Source organism: Blastomyces gilchristii (genome assembly GCF_000003855.2).
Source record: "Blastomyces gilchristii SLH14081 genomic scaffold supercont1.7, whole genome shotgun sequence".
Lineage (NCBI taxonomy): Eukaryota > Fungi > Ascomycota > Eurotiomycetes > Onygenales > Ajellomycetaceae > Blastomyces > Blastomyces gilchristii.
The window spans coordinates 2,303,656-2,320,900 of NW_003101676.1; the positions used below are offsets into that span (position 1 = coordinate 2,303,656).

General features: G+C 43.8%; 3 protein-coding genes across 4 annotated transcripts; 1 reads left to right on the forward strand and 2 right to left on the reverse strand.

Moving 5' to 3' along the window:
- Positions 1-3,094: 3,094 nt before the first annotated feature.
- Positions 3,095-3,364, reverse strand: BDBG_04330 (uncharacterized protein; the record flags this gene model as incomplete). Its single annotated transcript, XM_002625415.2, has 1 exon — positions 3,095-3,364. One exon carries the CDS (start codon positions 3,362-3,364, stop codon positions 3,095-3,097), a length of 270 nt encoding a protein of 89 aa, XP_002625461.2.
- Positions 3,365-4,766: 1,402 nt separating this feature from the next.
- Positions 4,767-10,295, reverse strand: BDBG_04331. Of its 2 annotated transcripts, none has more exons than XM_031721624.1 (6): positions 10,185-10,295; positions 9,647-10,066; positions 8,601-9,405; positions 7,220-8,508; positions 6,143-7,119; positions 4,767-6,086 (listed from the first exon to the last, which is right to left on the reverse strand). In XM_031721624.1, the coding sequence occupies exons 3-6, from the start codon at positions 9,402-9,404 to the stop codon at positions 5,086-5,088; spliced, it is 4,071 nt and encodes a 1,356-aa protein (XP_031578253.1). In that variant the 5' UTR covers position 9,405; positions 9,647-10,066; positions 10,185-10,295; the 3' UTR covers positions 4,767-5,085. The 2 variants fall into 2 exon arrangements, with proteins under 2 accessions (XP_031578253.1, XP_031578252.1); XM_031721623.1 differs by having other exon boundaries at positions 8,601-9,496.
- A 2,029-nt stretch (positions 10,296-12,324) lies between these two features.
- Positions 12,325-17,192, forward strand: BDBG_04332 (STE/STE20/PAKA protein kinase). Its single transcript, XM_031721625.1, has 5 exons — positions 12,325-13,622; positions 13,804-15,183; positions 15,273-15,372; positions 15,427-15,761; positions 15,838-17,192. Exons 1-5 carry the CDS (start codon positions 12,822-12,824, stop codon positions 15,940-15,942), a joined length of 2,721 nt encoding a protein of 906 aa, XP_031578254.1. The 5' UTR covers positions 12,325-12,821; the 3' UTR covers positions 15,943-17,192.
- Positions 17,193-17,245: the final 53 nt, after the last annotated feature.

Genomic DNA, 17,245 nt, shown 5'->3' on the forward strand with positions numbered 1-17,245 from the left:
AGTTAAAAAAGATAAATGATAAGAACTCTGAATTATCATGAGACTCTCTTTATAATATATTCTGAGATGAACTTCTCGCGATTGTACACTGTTTAGAAGAATGAGACTCTGAACTCTGAAGCATCTCTGAATTTGAGATAATCACAGATTATAAGAATCTCAAGCACTTCACAACTATCTGTAAACTTATTAAACAACAGATATTATAATCTGAGTTCTTAAGCTGCTTTCATTTTATAATACACTACTGTTCTGACAGTCAGAACTCGATGACAGATGCTCTCTTATAACAAGAGCAAGATATGTCATCTGATATAATAGATACTTACTGAATGAATCAAGAGCATCAGCTCTTGAATTTGAAGATATTAGTTGATCAAGATGAAACAGCTTATAGCACTATACACACTTCTCTGATTAGAACACTTTCTCTTCAAACTGTCACTGACACTGACACTGATACTAATACTGATATCTTGACTTCTTCTGAATCTACACTGAATGAATTATAGTATGCAACAGCTCAAACTGATGAACTTCTTCAAGCACTTATTAAAGTAGTATATCAAGAAGTACTCTGATTCCTCTCAGAACTACATATAAGAATTAACATCTCAGAATACTTAATCAATGATAATAACACTCTGCAGTTCTGTGAATAATGTTGAGTTCTCTACTTCAAACTCTTATACACTCAGATAATGCAAGAGATGCATAATTTGTATATAACTAATCACTTAGATTATAAACAATTATATTAAATAATCTCTTGAGAGTTCTACTGATCTGAGATATTAAACAGTATCAAATATTTCATTTGAAACTGTAACTGTTATTCTTCTATTATCTTATGAAAGAACTGTAAAAAAGATCTACTGAAATCACTCAATATCTCTGATAGAATCTGATAAGATGTAATAATTAACTTCACTGTTAATCTCTCTAAGAGTAAGAGTTATAGAAACATTCTAATCATTATAAATTAATTAAGTAAGAGTATAATATTAGAATCTTGTAATAAGATGAATACTGAATAAGTTATCAAAGCTTTTCTACAGAGTCTGTTCTATTGAATGCATGAATTACTGAGATTCATAGTATCAGATTAGAACTGTCAATTTATAAGTACTTTCTGAATAAGAATCTGTCAAGTTCTCAAGATTATATACTGTCTGTTAACTGTCTATCACTCTGAGACTGATGATATATCAGAACAGATAACTCAGACTATAAAGAATTATCTCTGTAAGTTCTGTAACTACTTATAAGATGATTGACATGATCTGCTTCTATATACAGAGATTACTATCAATGAATAAGATATCATTTCAACAGATGTAAGTTCATTCTTTCTTATATATAATTATCACATGAAAGTGTTGAATCTTCTAAAGATTATACAGTTTATATTAAACTTCTGCAGTCTGATTCAGATCACTGATAATATAATAATAAAGCTCTGAGATATCTGTGACTAAGCAGAGATCTTCATGATAACTGTGAAACAAGATCAAGAGAATTAAATTAATATTTATCAAGACTCTGCTGAATAATATAAGATAGAAGACTTAATGTAATTGAATCTTAAGAATATACAGATTATATATTCATCTTATACACTGAATTATCATCATATTAAGTATAAAGTGATAGAAGTTCTAGATAGTTATAACTATCATCTTAATATATTATCAGAGATTCATAAATCATAATGTCTTTTATACAAGCTTGCTTTGTCACACTGTCACTGACTCATTTTCTTCTCAACTGACTTTCAACTGACAGCTGTCAGGCATCATAGAAGAAGATAATAAGCTTAAGTAAGAGATTGAGAATATTCTCAATGAGAGATCTCACAGCTATAACTGATAATATTTTGTGAAATGAGTCAGCTATAATTAATCAATCTGAACTCTGAGTTCTGTATTATCTGAAACAGTAACTCTTAACTGATGAGAACTGCTTCTGAAAGAGAGAAACTAATATAACAGACTATGTCTGATTAATTATATAGACTATTTCATTACACTTCACAGATTTCAATTACTTCATTCTTAAATGTGTATACTCTGATTCTCAGTCATTCTCAATTATCAATTCTCAGCTGCTATGAATATATACACTTCAATTCTCAGTCATTCTCAATCACTGATTCTCAGTTATTATAAATACATATAGATTCTTCCACTCTAAAGCTTCACTGTGTACATTATTACATACATATATAAATATTCACTTTAATTACTGATTCTCATACTTTCTCTTTCTTTTCCTTCTTTAACATTTTTCTCTTTGTTATATAAGATCTATCAATATAATACTGATCTATTCAGCGTAAGCCTCTTACATTACATTACAATTGAGATATTTCATTTCTTTAAATAGAATAAATAGTTAATAAATAGCAGTGATTATACTGAGTAATAGATAACTAGCTTAATAGTATTGATTTTACTGATAGAACATTATACAGTGCCTTGTAATATCTTAGTAGTATTCTGATAATGATATCTGTTAATTACACAGTCACTGAGTAGTGTTATGATAATATTAGAAAGTTCTGTACTGTCTTAACATCATCTTGACATTTAATATTCAGTGACATGTCACTGAATATAATGATGGAACATGTGTTACAATCGGCGACACGTGACACGGGTGGAATGGTGGATCCACGGTGTAATCACCGTAAATTAACCCTACGTTCTTCCCATATGGTAACCGCCAACCGAGCACGTGATTCATGTATTGCCCGGGTTAAAACTGAGCTTTTAATAGCAATTTCTGTACACGTTTCACTCAGTTCTGTAAGATCTAGCTTTAAAGAATGGGGATAGATATCTGAGTCATAAAACCACTATAATTGTAATAATCATGGGTTAGGTACAGCTAGTAGCACTTCATTTATTGTTTGAAAAGATGATTACTTAGCAATCTCTCCTCGTTGATGAGCGGATTGCCTAAAGCATCTCTTCCCCAAATTTCCCAGAACGCGGATATCTTACCCACCCATCTCAAGCCATTTATCATAATCGGGCCCTCTGTATCGGATGAATAGCAGGCCTCGGTTGTCGGCGGCGACGGGATAGGAATGTCAGAGGTAGTCAGAGAGTTTCAGTGGTGGTCGAAAGAGTGGCTTCTCAATGATCTTTACTATAACGGAGAACTTTGTTGCAGGCGATTCTGAGAGCACTATCTTGGCAGTTTCAAGCATATCATCGTACTTTTCACTAAAACCAACTTCAAGGACGAGGAACGGTCGCGGCGAGGCAGAACTAATGGCAAGATCAGGAACGAGGCGGATAGTATCGCTATCATCAGCACCGATATAGAATGTTGAATTTGAGTCTATTACAAACGGCATTGTAACATTTCTCGAGAAAAAGTAATTCATGAGCCCCTTTCTTGTTGTTTCAATAAGCCTCTCATGAATTGGAGTTGGTATGTGTAATATCGAGGTCACTGACAGTCCTCGGTTGAAACGAAGGCGTTTAATTTTGCCTTTTGTCACATCTAATCCAGCTCAATGTCAGCATGAGAAGAGATAAACAGGAAAGAAATTCTAGAAGACATACTCTGAGCTGTTGAATTTGTCTGATAATAGCAAATACTCTTGTCGCGTAGACTTTAAACGAATGGCTTCCCGTGCAAAATCAGTGGGATATACACCAGCATAAACTTGCTTAAAGTTGATCTTCACTAAGGGAAGAAAACTCCTCATCACCACCAATATCGCGGCAGAAACCACGAAGCGATGAGTGGATCGGCCTTGGACGAATGCGATGGGCATCAGCAAGCTTGAACTCACGCGTACAGGGGAGAAGACTTGTTAGAAGTCTTTGAGTGCTCAAAACGCGTGTTGAAAGCATTCTGAGGTATCTATAAGCAAAAGGTCACTCTACTTTGTAGCTGTGGTCTTGAAAATGCTAGTTTCGAGAAGAAAGGCTGAACTAGCAGATGACAAACATGACATATAATAGAGAGTTACTTCAGGTAAAAGTAAGGCCAGTGTATACGGCCTACTAGCAAATGGACAAATAATGGCCTGAAACTGTGGATGGGATGGATGAGGGTTCACGTGATGATGATGACGTAACCTATCTCGGATTGTCAACGCAGGGGCCACTGTTTTTGTCAATTGGTCCAAAAAAGAAAAAATAAAAATAAAAAATTACTCTTACATGAAGATTCTTCCGGTCGCCATGGCGAGAAGAGCGACCAAAGAGAAGTTTCACCATTGATCGTGGGTGCGGTCTCGTGGACGCGAACATCTTCGATGCTAACACTCGGGCGAGGTCATTGTTATTCGGCCGTTCTCAGTCTCTCTTGGTGATAGGAAGTCCGACACCGTGTGAGAGGAGAGGGACTCCTCTCAGCAAAGCCTAGAAAGCGTGTTTCAATGCGAGCTAGCTTACATGAGGATTGTAAATCGGCTTGCAGAGTCCGACGCGATTGATGAACAAATGTTAGCCTCGGGGCTGTTGAAGTACAGCTCCCTGCTTTGTTGGAGAATTTAGAGTTGAGAGAAGATGTGCAGCTGTTGTTAAGATGCTGACGGCAATCGGCTGTAGACTTGTTTTACGAAAGGGAAGTGGCATAACTTACTTCTGCAAAAAACTCCCACCATACCCCAAAATATCGACAGCCGAGTTTATAAACGGGGGAGTTTCCAGATAGTACAGACGTTCAATGTCTTACGCCTAAAGGGCATCGTAATGCTCAAGGCCAAGCGAAGGCATGACGGTCAGCTAATTGCTTGCCCCTGGAATAGGAAAAGGGGGAAGGTTCTCCATATCAGCAGCGGCAATAATGGCTCGATGCATTATCAAGAATACTCAAATCAAAGACAAAGTCACACAGCTCGTAGATATTCACTATAGAGGGCTGTCATTGGAAACTACATATCAGATTCTTCGCTAATGATAAAGGAAATTTTGATTCTCGTGATGTTGAGATTACCACAACTACATCAACTTTGCCTACGTAAGTGGTTCTAACCTTCGTCTTATCTGCCTCTCCAAAGTTCTTTCTGCGCGTCGGTGTATAAGTAAGTGTACATACATATTCGAAACCTCCCCGCAATGATTAACGGTAGGATCCATTGCCTCTGGCGCCACCGCCTAGTACAGCCTCCAAGATCATGTCCTTAGCTGGTTCCAGACTAGCCCTTGGTCCCTTGATCTCAATAGCCTCGCCTTGCGCCTGGTTCTTTGGCACGTTGATCCTACAGCTCGTTTGTTTGCGAATCTCGTTGATTGTGCTGCCACCGGGTCCGATAACCAATCGATAAGTTTTAGGGTCTGGAAGGATCAAATATCCAGTGGCAGAGTGTTGCGGTGCTGTCTGGAGAGACATTTCGACAATTGATTTTGCCTTTGCGACATTGTCTGGAGTGCCTGAAAAAACCCAGGGAATGGCCTTCGGCAAATTCGACTGGGCTGATTCGCCAGGGTCCACGTCCACTATTTTCCAGGAATGCGTGGCAGCGGTGGTGTGAGGATCATCTGTAATCAAGGGGAGAGAACCGTTCTGACCATTAATTCCGTTGCGAGAGTCGACAGGAGAAGGACGTGGCGGGACTTGATGCCCAGCATGGTCAACGCTCACTTGATATTCGTTTCGGAGCCGGCGAAACAAGAGGCCATTGTCAGCAATCGCATGATGCAAATTAATTGGCACCAGGATGCTGTCGGCATGCTGCTCTTTGATAAGAGATTGGATGTGAGCTTTCGCCTGGTGAACTGCATCACTTGATCCTCTGATCTTAATGTCAGTGCGGCCAGACCCTTGTTTTGGTATGTCAAGAGTGATCTTAAACTGGCTCTCTATGTTCCGTCTAGTTTCTCCACCCCGACCAATTAAAAATCTATGTTGTGCTTGGGGAACATCAATAGATGTTACGATCTGGTCGTTCTTCTCTCGAACGAAATCTTCGATTGCTGCAACGATTCTTTCTATAACTGCGGAGTTTCCTTCCAGACGAATAACGGACTCGTCACTACCCGGGGGGGGAAATTTCACCATCCGGGCTGCACTCCCATCGCTCGGCCCACCAGCATCACTTACAATCTTCCGAATAGTCGCACCTGTTGAAAGTTAGCTAATAATGACTTTTCGAGAGAAACACAGGTTGGGTACTAACCGCCACCACCGATCAACGCCTTGTGGTGCTTCTTGTCTACATCGATGGTTTTGACAACAGTTGAATCGAACTCTTGCGCTCGCTGAAGCAATAACTTCTTCGCGTCTGCAACTTGTTTTTTCGTCCCTTTGAGATTAATAGTCACCCTCCCAGCCGCATCTGAAGGGTCGTTGGCACTAGGGACATCGATCTGAGCGCCGGTATCTGCCCGCAGTCTATCCATTTCACGGCCTCGTTGGCCGATTAACATAGGAATTTGGCTCTGTGAGACGGACACGGAATCCACGTGAGAGTGGTCCACGACCCACTGGTAGAGGCTAAGAATTTCCTCCCGAGCCCCTTCTGCACCCTTACGAGGGCCACGAACGACAATCTCGTCAGTGGCCTGGGTAGGACGAACGTTTCGGTTCGCCCCCATTTCGCTTGTGGTGTCGGCAACGGATTGGTCGTCGTTTGTGGGAAGATTGGAGACTCGAGGGAACTGGACTCGAACATTATACCGGTCTTGAAGGCGGTTAACCTGACTGCCCTTTTGTCCGATCAAATCGCGATGATACTGCTGAGGGATCTTCAACACGAAGGTAGTCTCATCCTCTAACTTTTTTCCCAGTGCAATAATCCGGGCTCTACACCCATCCGCCTTGATTTTCGGGCCTTTGACCTCGACTTTGCCATTTTCCACCTTGATGTCAACGTCGAATTCCTCTCGGAGATTATTGATATTTTCGCCCCTTTTACCAATAAGGAAATTTGCATACTTTTGTGGGAAATCGAAGGAGGTAGTGTAACCCCTCTCTAAATCGTCCTTTTGTTGCTCTAAAACGAAACCTTCGACTTTAAAGGCGAGTTCTTCGACATCGGAAGTACGGCCACGAAGTTGTATCTGTTCTCCGGCCGCACTAACGCGGATAGGGATGTACTCCTCTCCTTTGGCTTGTTGTTCTCGGTTAATGAATTTGCGGAGTTTATCGTGATACCTAGTTGATAGATGAGTAAGACTATGCAAATCTAAGGATCCATTAAAGAGAAGTGAAATGGGAAAATGTATTGCGCGCGTAATATGGAGGAAAAACATACTTCAGTGGAACCATGACTATTTTAGTGCAGATGTTGTGTTGATCCCCCAAAGACATCAAAAGATGGTTCTTTGCCTCCGCTAATGCCTTGTCAAATACCTCCAGTTCATTAGGCAACGGACGACGTTTCGGGAGGTCGTCTACTCCTGCGACCCATGTCTCTCCTTCGTATACGAGTACAACATTGGTACTATCTGGGTCATCTGGTAGAACTAAGTGTACACCAAAATTATCCTTCAGTTGGGGCCCAATGCGGGTGCGAAGATAGGAGTGGAAGAAAGGGTCAATGGGTAATGGCGCAAGTTTAGATGGAGGATGCGCCTGGATCAGGTTGGCAATATCGGATCGTGCTCGGATGGTGTTTTTCCCGTCTCTCGAGTAGACTTCCCAGGTAACAGGGCCATCTGACGACGAGGGGAGAACAATGTGGGCATCATATAGCCTCTCTAGCTCCTTAATAGCTTGTCGCTGCTTTAAGTAGGAAGTAAGAGCTCGAGCGTGGACATGGGCGCCAACGGGCGCTGTTGGGTGCTGCCTAGATACATCAATACTGGCCATTTGCATGCTAGTGGCCAGGTCCATGGCACGATTAATTCCGAATTCGATTTGGTCAGGGGGCCCTGTGATAGTCAAAAACTCTGTATCGTCACTTGCGGGTGGTAGCACTATCGAGCAGCCCGTCTGGGCTAAGAATTCGTGCAATGAATCGTTGACGCCGCCCAAAATAAACTGATGCTGTCCTCGATTGATTGCCAGCTGTCGTACGGTGATTTGTCGCTGTAATTCATCGGCACGTCTCTCAATTTCGGCGCGGGCTTCTTGTGCGGCACTCCGCTCGCCAGAAATTTGAATGTACTTGTCAGGATCAGGGGAAAATTTAATTTGGCCTTGGGCCGCCTCAGAGGGAGGGGGGCGTGACCATGTGTCATAGTGCGGAATTCGAATCTGTGCCTTCGTACGCTCTTCAAGTTGCTGCAAATGTATATTGTGGGCGCCGGCAATGAAAGGGAAAAGTTCAGGTGCAATGCTTTTTAGGCGCAGGTTGATATTAAACGACCGTTCCTTCACGATCGTCTCTATTTCCCTTCTTGCCATTTCTGCGGCCACAGCATCCCCTTCAATGCGAACATCTATTGTAACACTATCATCATCGTCGGCAAGTGACGGCCCTTCTGGCCTGGGGACATTAATTCGAGCACCGGTTCGGTCATGAATTCCCTGCACAACCACTCCTTGCCGGCCAATGATATGAGGTCTAGCTGACGCCGGAATTGGCACGAGCACGGATTGCTTTTATGAGCAGGATTTTTTTTTCCCCTTGTGGTCAGCTGGGGGACACATAACGCGGGGCATGGAAAGGGGTATTTTAGAAATCCACATACCTTGGAACCAACCTGTTGGGCCACTTCCTTGAGTGCCTGGCGAACAGCGTCCACGGATCCCTTGCCTTCGAAAATGATGGATTCCCCAGGGCCGTTATACATGTCCACAACGGCCTTGAATCTCCTACTAGTATCGCGAAGGATATCCCTTATAGGTTTCTTCAACTGGCTCCGTGGGAGCATCTGCGAAGGAGCGAAACGAATTCTCTCGACATGCTTGCCTGGCATGGTCATAATCTTTGGGCCTCCCAGAGCGCCACCACTCGATGTGGCCGTCATGGAATTAGATGTGACCAAACCGGGAGCTGGTGTTGGCGTACGTGAGGAAGCGTTACTCGAAAACTGCGATGGCGGATGCCCCCAGTTCGACGAGCCGTTGGCAGTAGGTGGATTTCGACCTGCTGATTTCCTCGCACCCCATGCCATTGGAACAGCTGTAGCGGTGCGGGAATTTGGCGCTCCACCCAATGCAGGAAACAACTCCTCAGACTGCACATCAAAAGTCGGAGCCTTTTGGGTAGCGGAGTTGGCGGTGGTAACAGAGGAAACCGAGTCCATAGACGGCTTCTCGACAGCCGCAGAAGTCTTAGGGACACTTGGGCTGGGTTCCAAGGACTCTACAGGGGCTTGCGTAGCGGGACCAGACGGCGACGGATGCTGGATATCATACTCATCGGGTACATCTTCCACAGTGACCTTGTGAGAGTCGTCACGGGTGTGTTGTTCTTTAAGGAGGGCGGCTGGCGACTTGGAGCTCACCGTGGTGGTTCCATTGGCGGTGGGTTCGAGCATGTGGGCACTCATACTGGATTGACAGGGAGAGATTCGAAACGAGTAAGGCTCAAACTATAGACTTATGCGGTTCACCAAAAAAAAAAAAAAAAAAAAAAGAGAAACTGTTGATTGCTATTAATGCATGCAATCACCACTTGCTGGGCCAGAAACAATAAAAGATGCGGTAAAAGAGGGGAAAAAAAAAGAAGAAAAGAAAGAAGAAAAGAGGAAGCTTGGATTTCAAGCTGGGGAATGTTTGTAGGGACACATACTGTAAGGCAGGTCGATATAACCAATTCCAAAGCAGAAACAAGCAATATGTACTGAATTGAAGTAGCTAAAATGAAATTGAAGAGAGGTAAATGGACCGCGGAGTCGGGAGAGCACGAGAGAGACGGAAGGAGGAGGGAGGGAAAAGCGAATTGATCACTCCATCACGGACACCAAAAACGGATCCAAACTGGCGGGTAACGATGAGAGGCTAGAAGATAGCGAATGCTGTTCGAAGTGAATTGGGGAATAGGACGTCGACGTGCAATTGAGCGGCTTTCCTCGCTTCTTTGCTTGTTTTTCGAAGATGTTGGTTTGAGGTTCGGATGTCGAGGTTTCGAAGAAGTTCGTCGTTCAACCTTTGGACTTGGAGGCAACGTTGCAGTTCGCAAAGAGCTAGCCGCATTGGGCATTAGACTTATCTATAACGTTATAGTGACCCATTAATTACTTAGTTACTTATTAGTTATTACTGCGTATGTACGCAGTATTATTATGTATTATGTACTCCGTACGGACTTTGAAGCTGGAAATAGATACCGATGTTCATAGCGCCCTTTAACAATAATACCCTTTATTACTGGAAGTTCTTCTGATCGCATGCAACAGTTTAAGAGGTTATCTATTGGATGGATACAAATATCCACACTTCCATGGGAAGTATCTCGTTCAGCAGAGATCTTTCTTCTCACTACGGAGTAGTTAGTTACTCCGTACAGCGTATTTAATAACTAATAAGATGAATCAGTCAATTACACAGGTATTGACTGACTGTAGAGACCGAGAGAGACCAGACCCTCTTCTGGCAACACAAATCATCTATTATTATTATTATTATTGCGAGTGCTGGAAGAAACAAAGGACTAACTACTTGTACTGATCCACGAATCTGAAGTAGCCAACCCCAATTCGTGACTAAATTTAATGTTGCCCTTGGTACGGTACGTACTCCGTAGTTATATTTAAGTTAACCAGTTTAACTTTTCTACTAACTTCCTATGTTTAATTGTCGAAGACTTTATTTTTCAGCATAACTTAACTTTAATAGTAGTAACTACTCATTAACGTCTAGTTAAGGCCTGGCAAGCCCTGGCAAATCTGGACAAACCGACAGCCAGTGTGGTGCAGTGGAAGAGCGGTTCAATTAATCTTCTCATGGCTTCATTTTCGTATGGTTACTGTATATGTACATGTACATGTACTTGTAGTTACTGCACATTATTGTACATCGTGGTTAGTGTAGTCCAAGTCCTGCGTGTGGCAAAAAACTTTGGTGCCATTATCTTTTATTAATCTTTTTGTCTTTTTTTTTATCTTTTAATATAAGATTACAGATTAAAAAAACCTTGGTTGCGCCCAAGCGCCAGGACCTTTCTCGATCAACCCTTTGGAGGCTCAAATTATGCTGCTGACAGTAATTTCCCTGGCCACCACGACGCATTTGATACTCATGTACGGAGTATAGCCAGCAAAAACACGCAAGATAGGATAGATATGACACGATGGGTTCAAGCCGAAGAGATCAAAACGCCTGTGCAGGGTAGGGTAGGTAGGCTCTTGTACTCCGTATGATGAAGCTGTTGGTCGTCATAGTACCGAATACAGGGCAGTGAAATTTGGCGTGGTTTCCATCCCATCTCTTTATAATAATTATAAAACACACCACGCACATTGCAGTGTTAAACTAACCTAACACAAATACTCATCATCGCGCTCTCGGGCCTCCCCGGAGCTATTTATGAGATGAAACCACATACTTACACACTCACACAGCTGACAATGGCCTAAGGTAGCAAAGGAAACATGTAGAGTAAGTAGCATCCAGCAGAAAGGCGAAGCAGAATAGCTTCTTTTTTGTTGAACATCCGTCACGTCACGCCTCGCCGGTCAAAGATGGATCCCTCCATGGATAGTAATAAGTAGTTTAACTAACTTATTAAGTTAACCATGCGATCGATCTGTAATAATAATAATAATAAGAATAAGAATGTAAACAAAGCGTCTGTGGTTACCCGCGGGGAATAATAATAATAATGTTTTATGGCCACGCGTACGGTATTACCCGCTATTCGAGTCTCGCTCAGGGCGCGCGACACACGCCTATAACGAGGAAGGTACTGTACTGTATGTGTACAATACATACATGTACTGTACTTATGTGGTACCGTACCGTACCACCACCATTTGTCGGGAAGATTCTACTTGCATTATACATTATAACTGTTTTCGTATTGTATGATATTGTATAGGACTGTACTGTATTGGACTATACTTGTTTGGTATTGTACATGTACTGTACATGTACACATACACACATAACACACATACATGTACGGTACCAAGTATATCGCAGCAAACCAAACCATCCCCTTCCCTCCGCTACTCATTATTATTATTCCTCACAACCAACCATTCAACGAAACAAATCTCTTCTTCTTCTTCTTCCCCCCGTCGCATTCGCTGCGCAACTCCAGCACAGCACAGCAACGCTCAAGCCTGCGTTTCCAATTCCACTGCAGCGTATCGTATCGCTTTCGTTCCCTATTTACCTATTTACCTATTTACCTATTATTATTATTATTATTTACATACTCATCCTTCTTTCTCCTATTCCCCTGGTATCTCTTTCACCAATCCCACCCCACGCCTTGCTTTTTTTTTTTTTTTTTTTTTTTTTTTTCACCAGAGTCTTTTAACTAAAAGTTTTAATTACCCCAGGGTAGGGTAGGGTAGGGTGCAGAGAGAGAGAGGTTGGCTCCCTCCCACGAAAACGAACAGCTATTAGGTTGTTGCCAGTCAAGCCAGTTTCCCTCTCTATCCTATCGTGGTGGTGGCTTGCGATCTAAAACTATTTCCTCTCCCTCTCTTTCTCTCTGCTTCTCTCTTCCCTCGATCGATCCCATCTCGTAACCCCCTTCAGTTGCTGCTTGTTGCCGCCACACACTACACTCCTCCCAATCCCTTCTTCGTACTTTCTTACCGTCTTTCGTCTTTTCGCTCTCTGCCAATTGCTACTCTCGGTGATTTTGTCTCTTCGCCCTCTTCTGCCTGCTATTCTCTCGCGGCGGCTTCAGTCGTCGTGGTCTGGTTGTTGGTCCTGTTCGTTGTCATTACATTACTGTCGCTGCTGTCGTGGCCGCGGTCGGGCGCTTTCGATCCTTGATCCCAGGGATAACTATGGACCAAGCAAACCCCCCTCCTCTCAAACAACGACGTCCTTCCACCAAACTTCACAAACATCCCCATCAACTATCTTCCAGTTCCTGGTCTCTTAAGAAACAACCAAGCGCCACATCTCTTCGACGACACCCTTCTGCCCCAGTCTATCCCCGCTCCCACGCTGGTTCTAGCCGTGAACACCTCCGAACCAAATCCAACGACGCCTTCGGTTCCTCCTCCTCTTCTCTCGATCAGCACAGCGCTCACCAATCACCAGTCCTCACCACAGCTCCTACAAACGACTTTGGCCCGTCTTTGTCCAACACCTCTATCCATCCCCGCCCTCAATATCCCCATCGTCTTTCCTTTACCGATCGAAGTTCCGATGATTTCATAGGAAGCGCTTTCGACGCGCGGACTATGCTCAACGCCCTAGATTCATCCAGCCCAGGCGACGAACCCCAGTCTAGCCGTCGTCCACCTCTCCTCCCCTCTTACAACACTAGCCCTGGCCCCGGATCCTCAAAGCCCTCCCTGAGAGAGTCTGCCAGCTTCACATCCGCCCCACAACCCATGGATCCCTCCCCTACCCCTCCCGCTGAAGATGGCGCGAACATTTCATCGTCAAAGCGATATTCTGATGAGAGCGGAGGTGGTGGCGGCGGCGGTGGCAGGCTAGGTTTGAGTAGACGTAAAACGGGGTTCTCCAACTTCATGAACAGCATGCTAGGCTCTCCTCGAAACATCAAAATCTCAGCGCCCGAAAATCCTGTTCATGTCACCCATGTTGGATATGATAATGAAACAGGTCAATTTACGGTATCTTCTTCACACTTCTTCTTTTACTGCTCCTATGCAATTTTCTTTTTTTTTTTTTTTTTTTTGTTCCCCTCCGTTTCTGTTTTTCGATTAGGACTATAAAGGCTTCAGTGTCGGTTGATATTATGTAGTCTTGTTATCAAAGTTATTGAACTAACAAGCTCTTTTGGTTTGCCGTTAGGGTTTGCCCAAAGACTGGCAACGTATGCTGCAGGAGAGCGGTATTTCGAGGAAGGAACAAGAACAGCATCCACAAACCATGGTAGATATCATGAAATTTTACGAGAAAACCGCTGGTGGCCGGGATGAAGACGAGGTCTGGCACAAGTTTGACCATGCAGTGGCCCACGAGCATAATGACACTGGTCCTGCTTCAAAAGGGTCCCCCGGCGCTCTGGGCCCCAGCTCCTATACTACACCACTACACCCCATAAACTCGCCCCCCACCAGTCCAAGATTCCCTCAGAACCATGAGGGGAGCTTTGAAAATCCCAGAGCACCACCACCAATCCCGCGCTCCTCATCTGGCGCCAACCCCCTCTCCCCCAACAAAAGTCCATCCCTGTCTAGTAGAGTGCCAAACCGTGCCGCTCCCAAACCCCCAGTTTTACCAACTAATAACTTGGTTCCTGTTCGACCTGCCCCCCCACCCCCTATTTCAAAGGAAAGCGTCAATGGGTCAAATCGGCCGGTGCAGGAGTTACCTACGCATTCATTTACGACACGACCAGCCCCAGAATCTAGCCAATTGCCCCTAGAAACCCGCCCCAGTCGATCTAATTCGAATGCCAATGAGGCAAGCCTTGGAAGAAACGTCCCGGCACAAGTTACGTCTCCCGCTCAATATCAGCAGCTTCAGGAACAAGCCATTACTGCCGCTCAACATGCCATTTCCAATAAACAGCTGGAGCGTTCAAGAAGCCAACGCCAACAGCAAGGACCACAATCCCAATCGCAGCCACCGCGCATGCATCGGCAACATGTCCCTCCTCCTATTCAACAACAGCACCAACCATCAACCGGTTTAACAAATCCGTCGTCGTCGAGGCCTGAACACCAGCAGTTCACACCCCCAACACCTCAACAACACTTTCCCCAAAAGGCACCAGCAATACAGCAGACACCGCACCAGCAACAGCAGGGTCACCTTGGTCCATCTCCCCGACCGCGTCAGCGAACCCGTCAGAACAATGGGTTTGATATCAAGGCCCGGCTCAACGCGATATGCTCTAGTGGTGATCCGACCCGTAAGTATAGGAATTTGAATAAAATTGGACAGGGTGCGTCCGGTGGCGTCTACACCGCTTATGAGAACGGGACCAACAAATGTGTGGCGATCAAACAAATGAACCTTGAACTTCAACCAAAGAAAGATCTTATCATCAATGAGATTCTGGTGATGAAAGACAGCAAGCACAAAAACATCGTCAATTTTATGGACAGCTTTTTACATGGAGGCGACCTCTGGGTCATAATGGAATATATGGAGGGAGGGAGTTTGACCGATGTTGTTACCTTCAACATTATGACAGAAGGCCAGATTGCGGCAGTGTGTAGAGAGGTATGGCCCGGATACATCATTCCCCCTCCCCCCCCCCCCCCCCGGCCCGTGGCGGGCAGAACGCCAAATAGCGGTACTAATTAAAGTAGACTCTCAACGGCCTACAACACCTCCATTCGAAAGGTGTTATCCATCGAGATATTAAATCTGATAATATCCTTCTCTCCCTGGATGGCAACATCAAACTCAGTAAGTCTTCAATTACCTAGACCTTATTATTTACTATTGCTGACAAATAACTAGCCGACTTTGGGTTTTGTGCTCAAATCAACGACTCGCAGAACAAGCGCAACACCATGGTTGGAACTCCGTATTGGATGGCCCCTGAAGTTGTCACACGCAAGGAATACGGGCGTAAAGTCGATATCTGGAGCTTGGGTATTATGGCGATTGAGATGATAGAAGGAGAGCCTCCTTATCTCACCGAATCACCGCTGCGTGCTCTCTATCTTATCGCCACAAATGGAACCCCAACTATTAAAGATGAGCAAAACCTGTCACCAGTTTTCCGAGAATTTTTGCATTTCGCGTTGAGGGTTGATCCGGAGAAAAGAGCTTCTGCGCATGACTTGCTCAAGGTGGGCGATTTTCCCATAGACGGCTCTGGTGCCATATTCGCCGAATATTCGTCAATTGCTAACTCAACTCGCGTAGCACAACTTCATGTCCTTGTGCGAGCCGCTTCCTAGCCTCGCGCCATTAGTTAGAGCTGCCCGAATCAGCAGGGCCCAGGAGAAGGCCCAGAAAGGCGGTGGCTAGTTCTTAAGACCCTTGTGAACAATCCAACCTTACACCAGATGGAAAATAACCACACTCAACATCTTCCTCTTCCACTCCTTAACTCCGATACCCATGCCTTCTTTATTACTACTTTATTATTTTCCATCTCTGATCTATATGTCATCATCTTATGCCTTTCTATTTTACGCCCCCAGGTCCTGCTCATGATTTTAGATGGCCCAATTTCTGCATGGAATATCCACGTTAATCTTTTGCTTGTCGACATTCTGTGTTGTTTCGCTGCACAATTATCTGCGGTCTACCCCAAATATAGAACGCGCTGATCTAAAACTTTGACTCTTACGTGTTTCGCTTACATGTCGTCTCCACACTTGTCTGCCCATTTGCACCAAATGTGGGCCACAGCTTGAATGTAATTTACTGACGAACGATGATATGCCAGAGTATGGGGGTGGATGAAGGTGTGTCCCCTACTTGTATTCCGACCAGATAAACATATCCTTTTCTCACTTTCGGTCGTTGCTGTCTATTTTTATGGTCACTCCCCACACCCACCCCTGAGAAATCTACAACTTCTTTCTCACCTTTCTTTCTTATCTCGAATCCTTTGATTATGAACATAACGTGGGCTTTATGGCGTCTAGTTTTAATTGTCAACTACAATAAAAAAACAAAAAAGGGATTCATTTGACTGTTCCAGCTTATCGAGAAGATGCAGATACCTATCTATATCGCCTTCTCTATCAACCTCCCGCTTTGAACCCTTACTCCTTCAACCCACTCAGGGATGCATCTAATTGCAGTCTTCATACTTTTATTCCATCCCACCTAACACCAGGAGCATAGACTAAATATATTTTGGTGTGCTCATGCCTGAAACATTTCGTACATGCATTGGTTATCCTTAATAGATCCTTCATAAGACGTTTCTTATATTTGAGTTGTTTTCCAGGATCTTATTGCACCTGTCTATAACAGCCTCATTCACAATATATTCCATAGCGGCGTTCTCCATTTATCGACAGTAGTATTGATTCTTCATGATTTGCCGCTCATTCCCAATAATGAGAGTAATATTGTGGACGGGTATTTTGGTTAGAGACACAGTTGAACATCCATAGTTTTTTTTTATCAATTCATCATAACTACATATTTTCACTAGACCTATGTCTCTGCTGATGCGATGCAGTCCCAACTCCATCATTATTAGATCTCATGATGATAATAGGATCTGTATATGCGCATGTGAATGAAAGTTAGCTTGAATGGGGCAAGAAAAGTTGATCATGCTCTCGAAAAAAACGGCATGTTCATCTATAAG

What these genes read in the sequence shown, in the direction of transcription:
- BDBG_04331 (XM_031721624.1), bottom strand. Translation starts at nt 9,404, where the DNA reads ATGAGTGCCCACATGCTCGAACCCACCGCCAATGGAACCACCACGGTG. An exon ending in CCCAACAGGTTGGTTCCAAG is followed by an intron (nt 8,509 to 8,600) that starts GTATGTGGATTT and finishes TGCTCATAAAAG; the next exon opens with CAATCCGTGCTCGTGCCAAT. An exon ending in ATAGTCATGGTTCCACTGAA is followed by an intron (nt 7,120 to 7,219) that starts GTATGTTTTTCC and finishes TCTATCAACTAG; the next exon opens with GTATCACGATAAACTCCGCA.
- BDBG_04332 (XM_031721625.1), top strand. Translation starts at nt 12,822, where the DNA reads ATGGACCAAGCAAACCCCCCTCCTCTCAAACAACGACGTCCTTCCACC. An exon ending in ATGAAACAGGTCAATTTACG is followed by an intron (nt 13,623 to 13,803) that starts GTATCTTCTTCA and finishes GTTTGCCGTTAG; the next exon opens with GGTTTGCCCAAAGACTGGCA. An exon ending in CTGCGCATGACTTGCTCAAG is followed by an intron (nt 15,762 to 15,837) that starts GTGGGCGATTTT and finishes CAACTCGCGTAG; the next exon opens with CACAACTTCATGTCCTTGTG.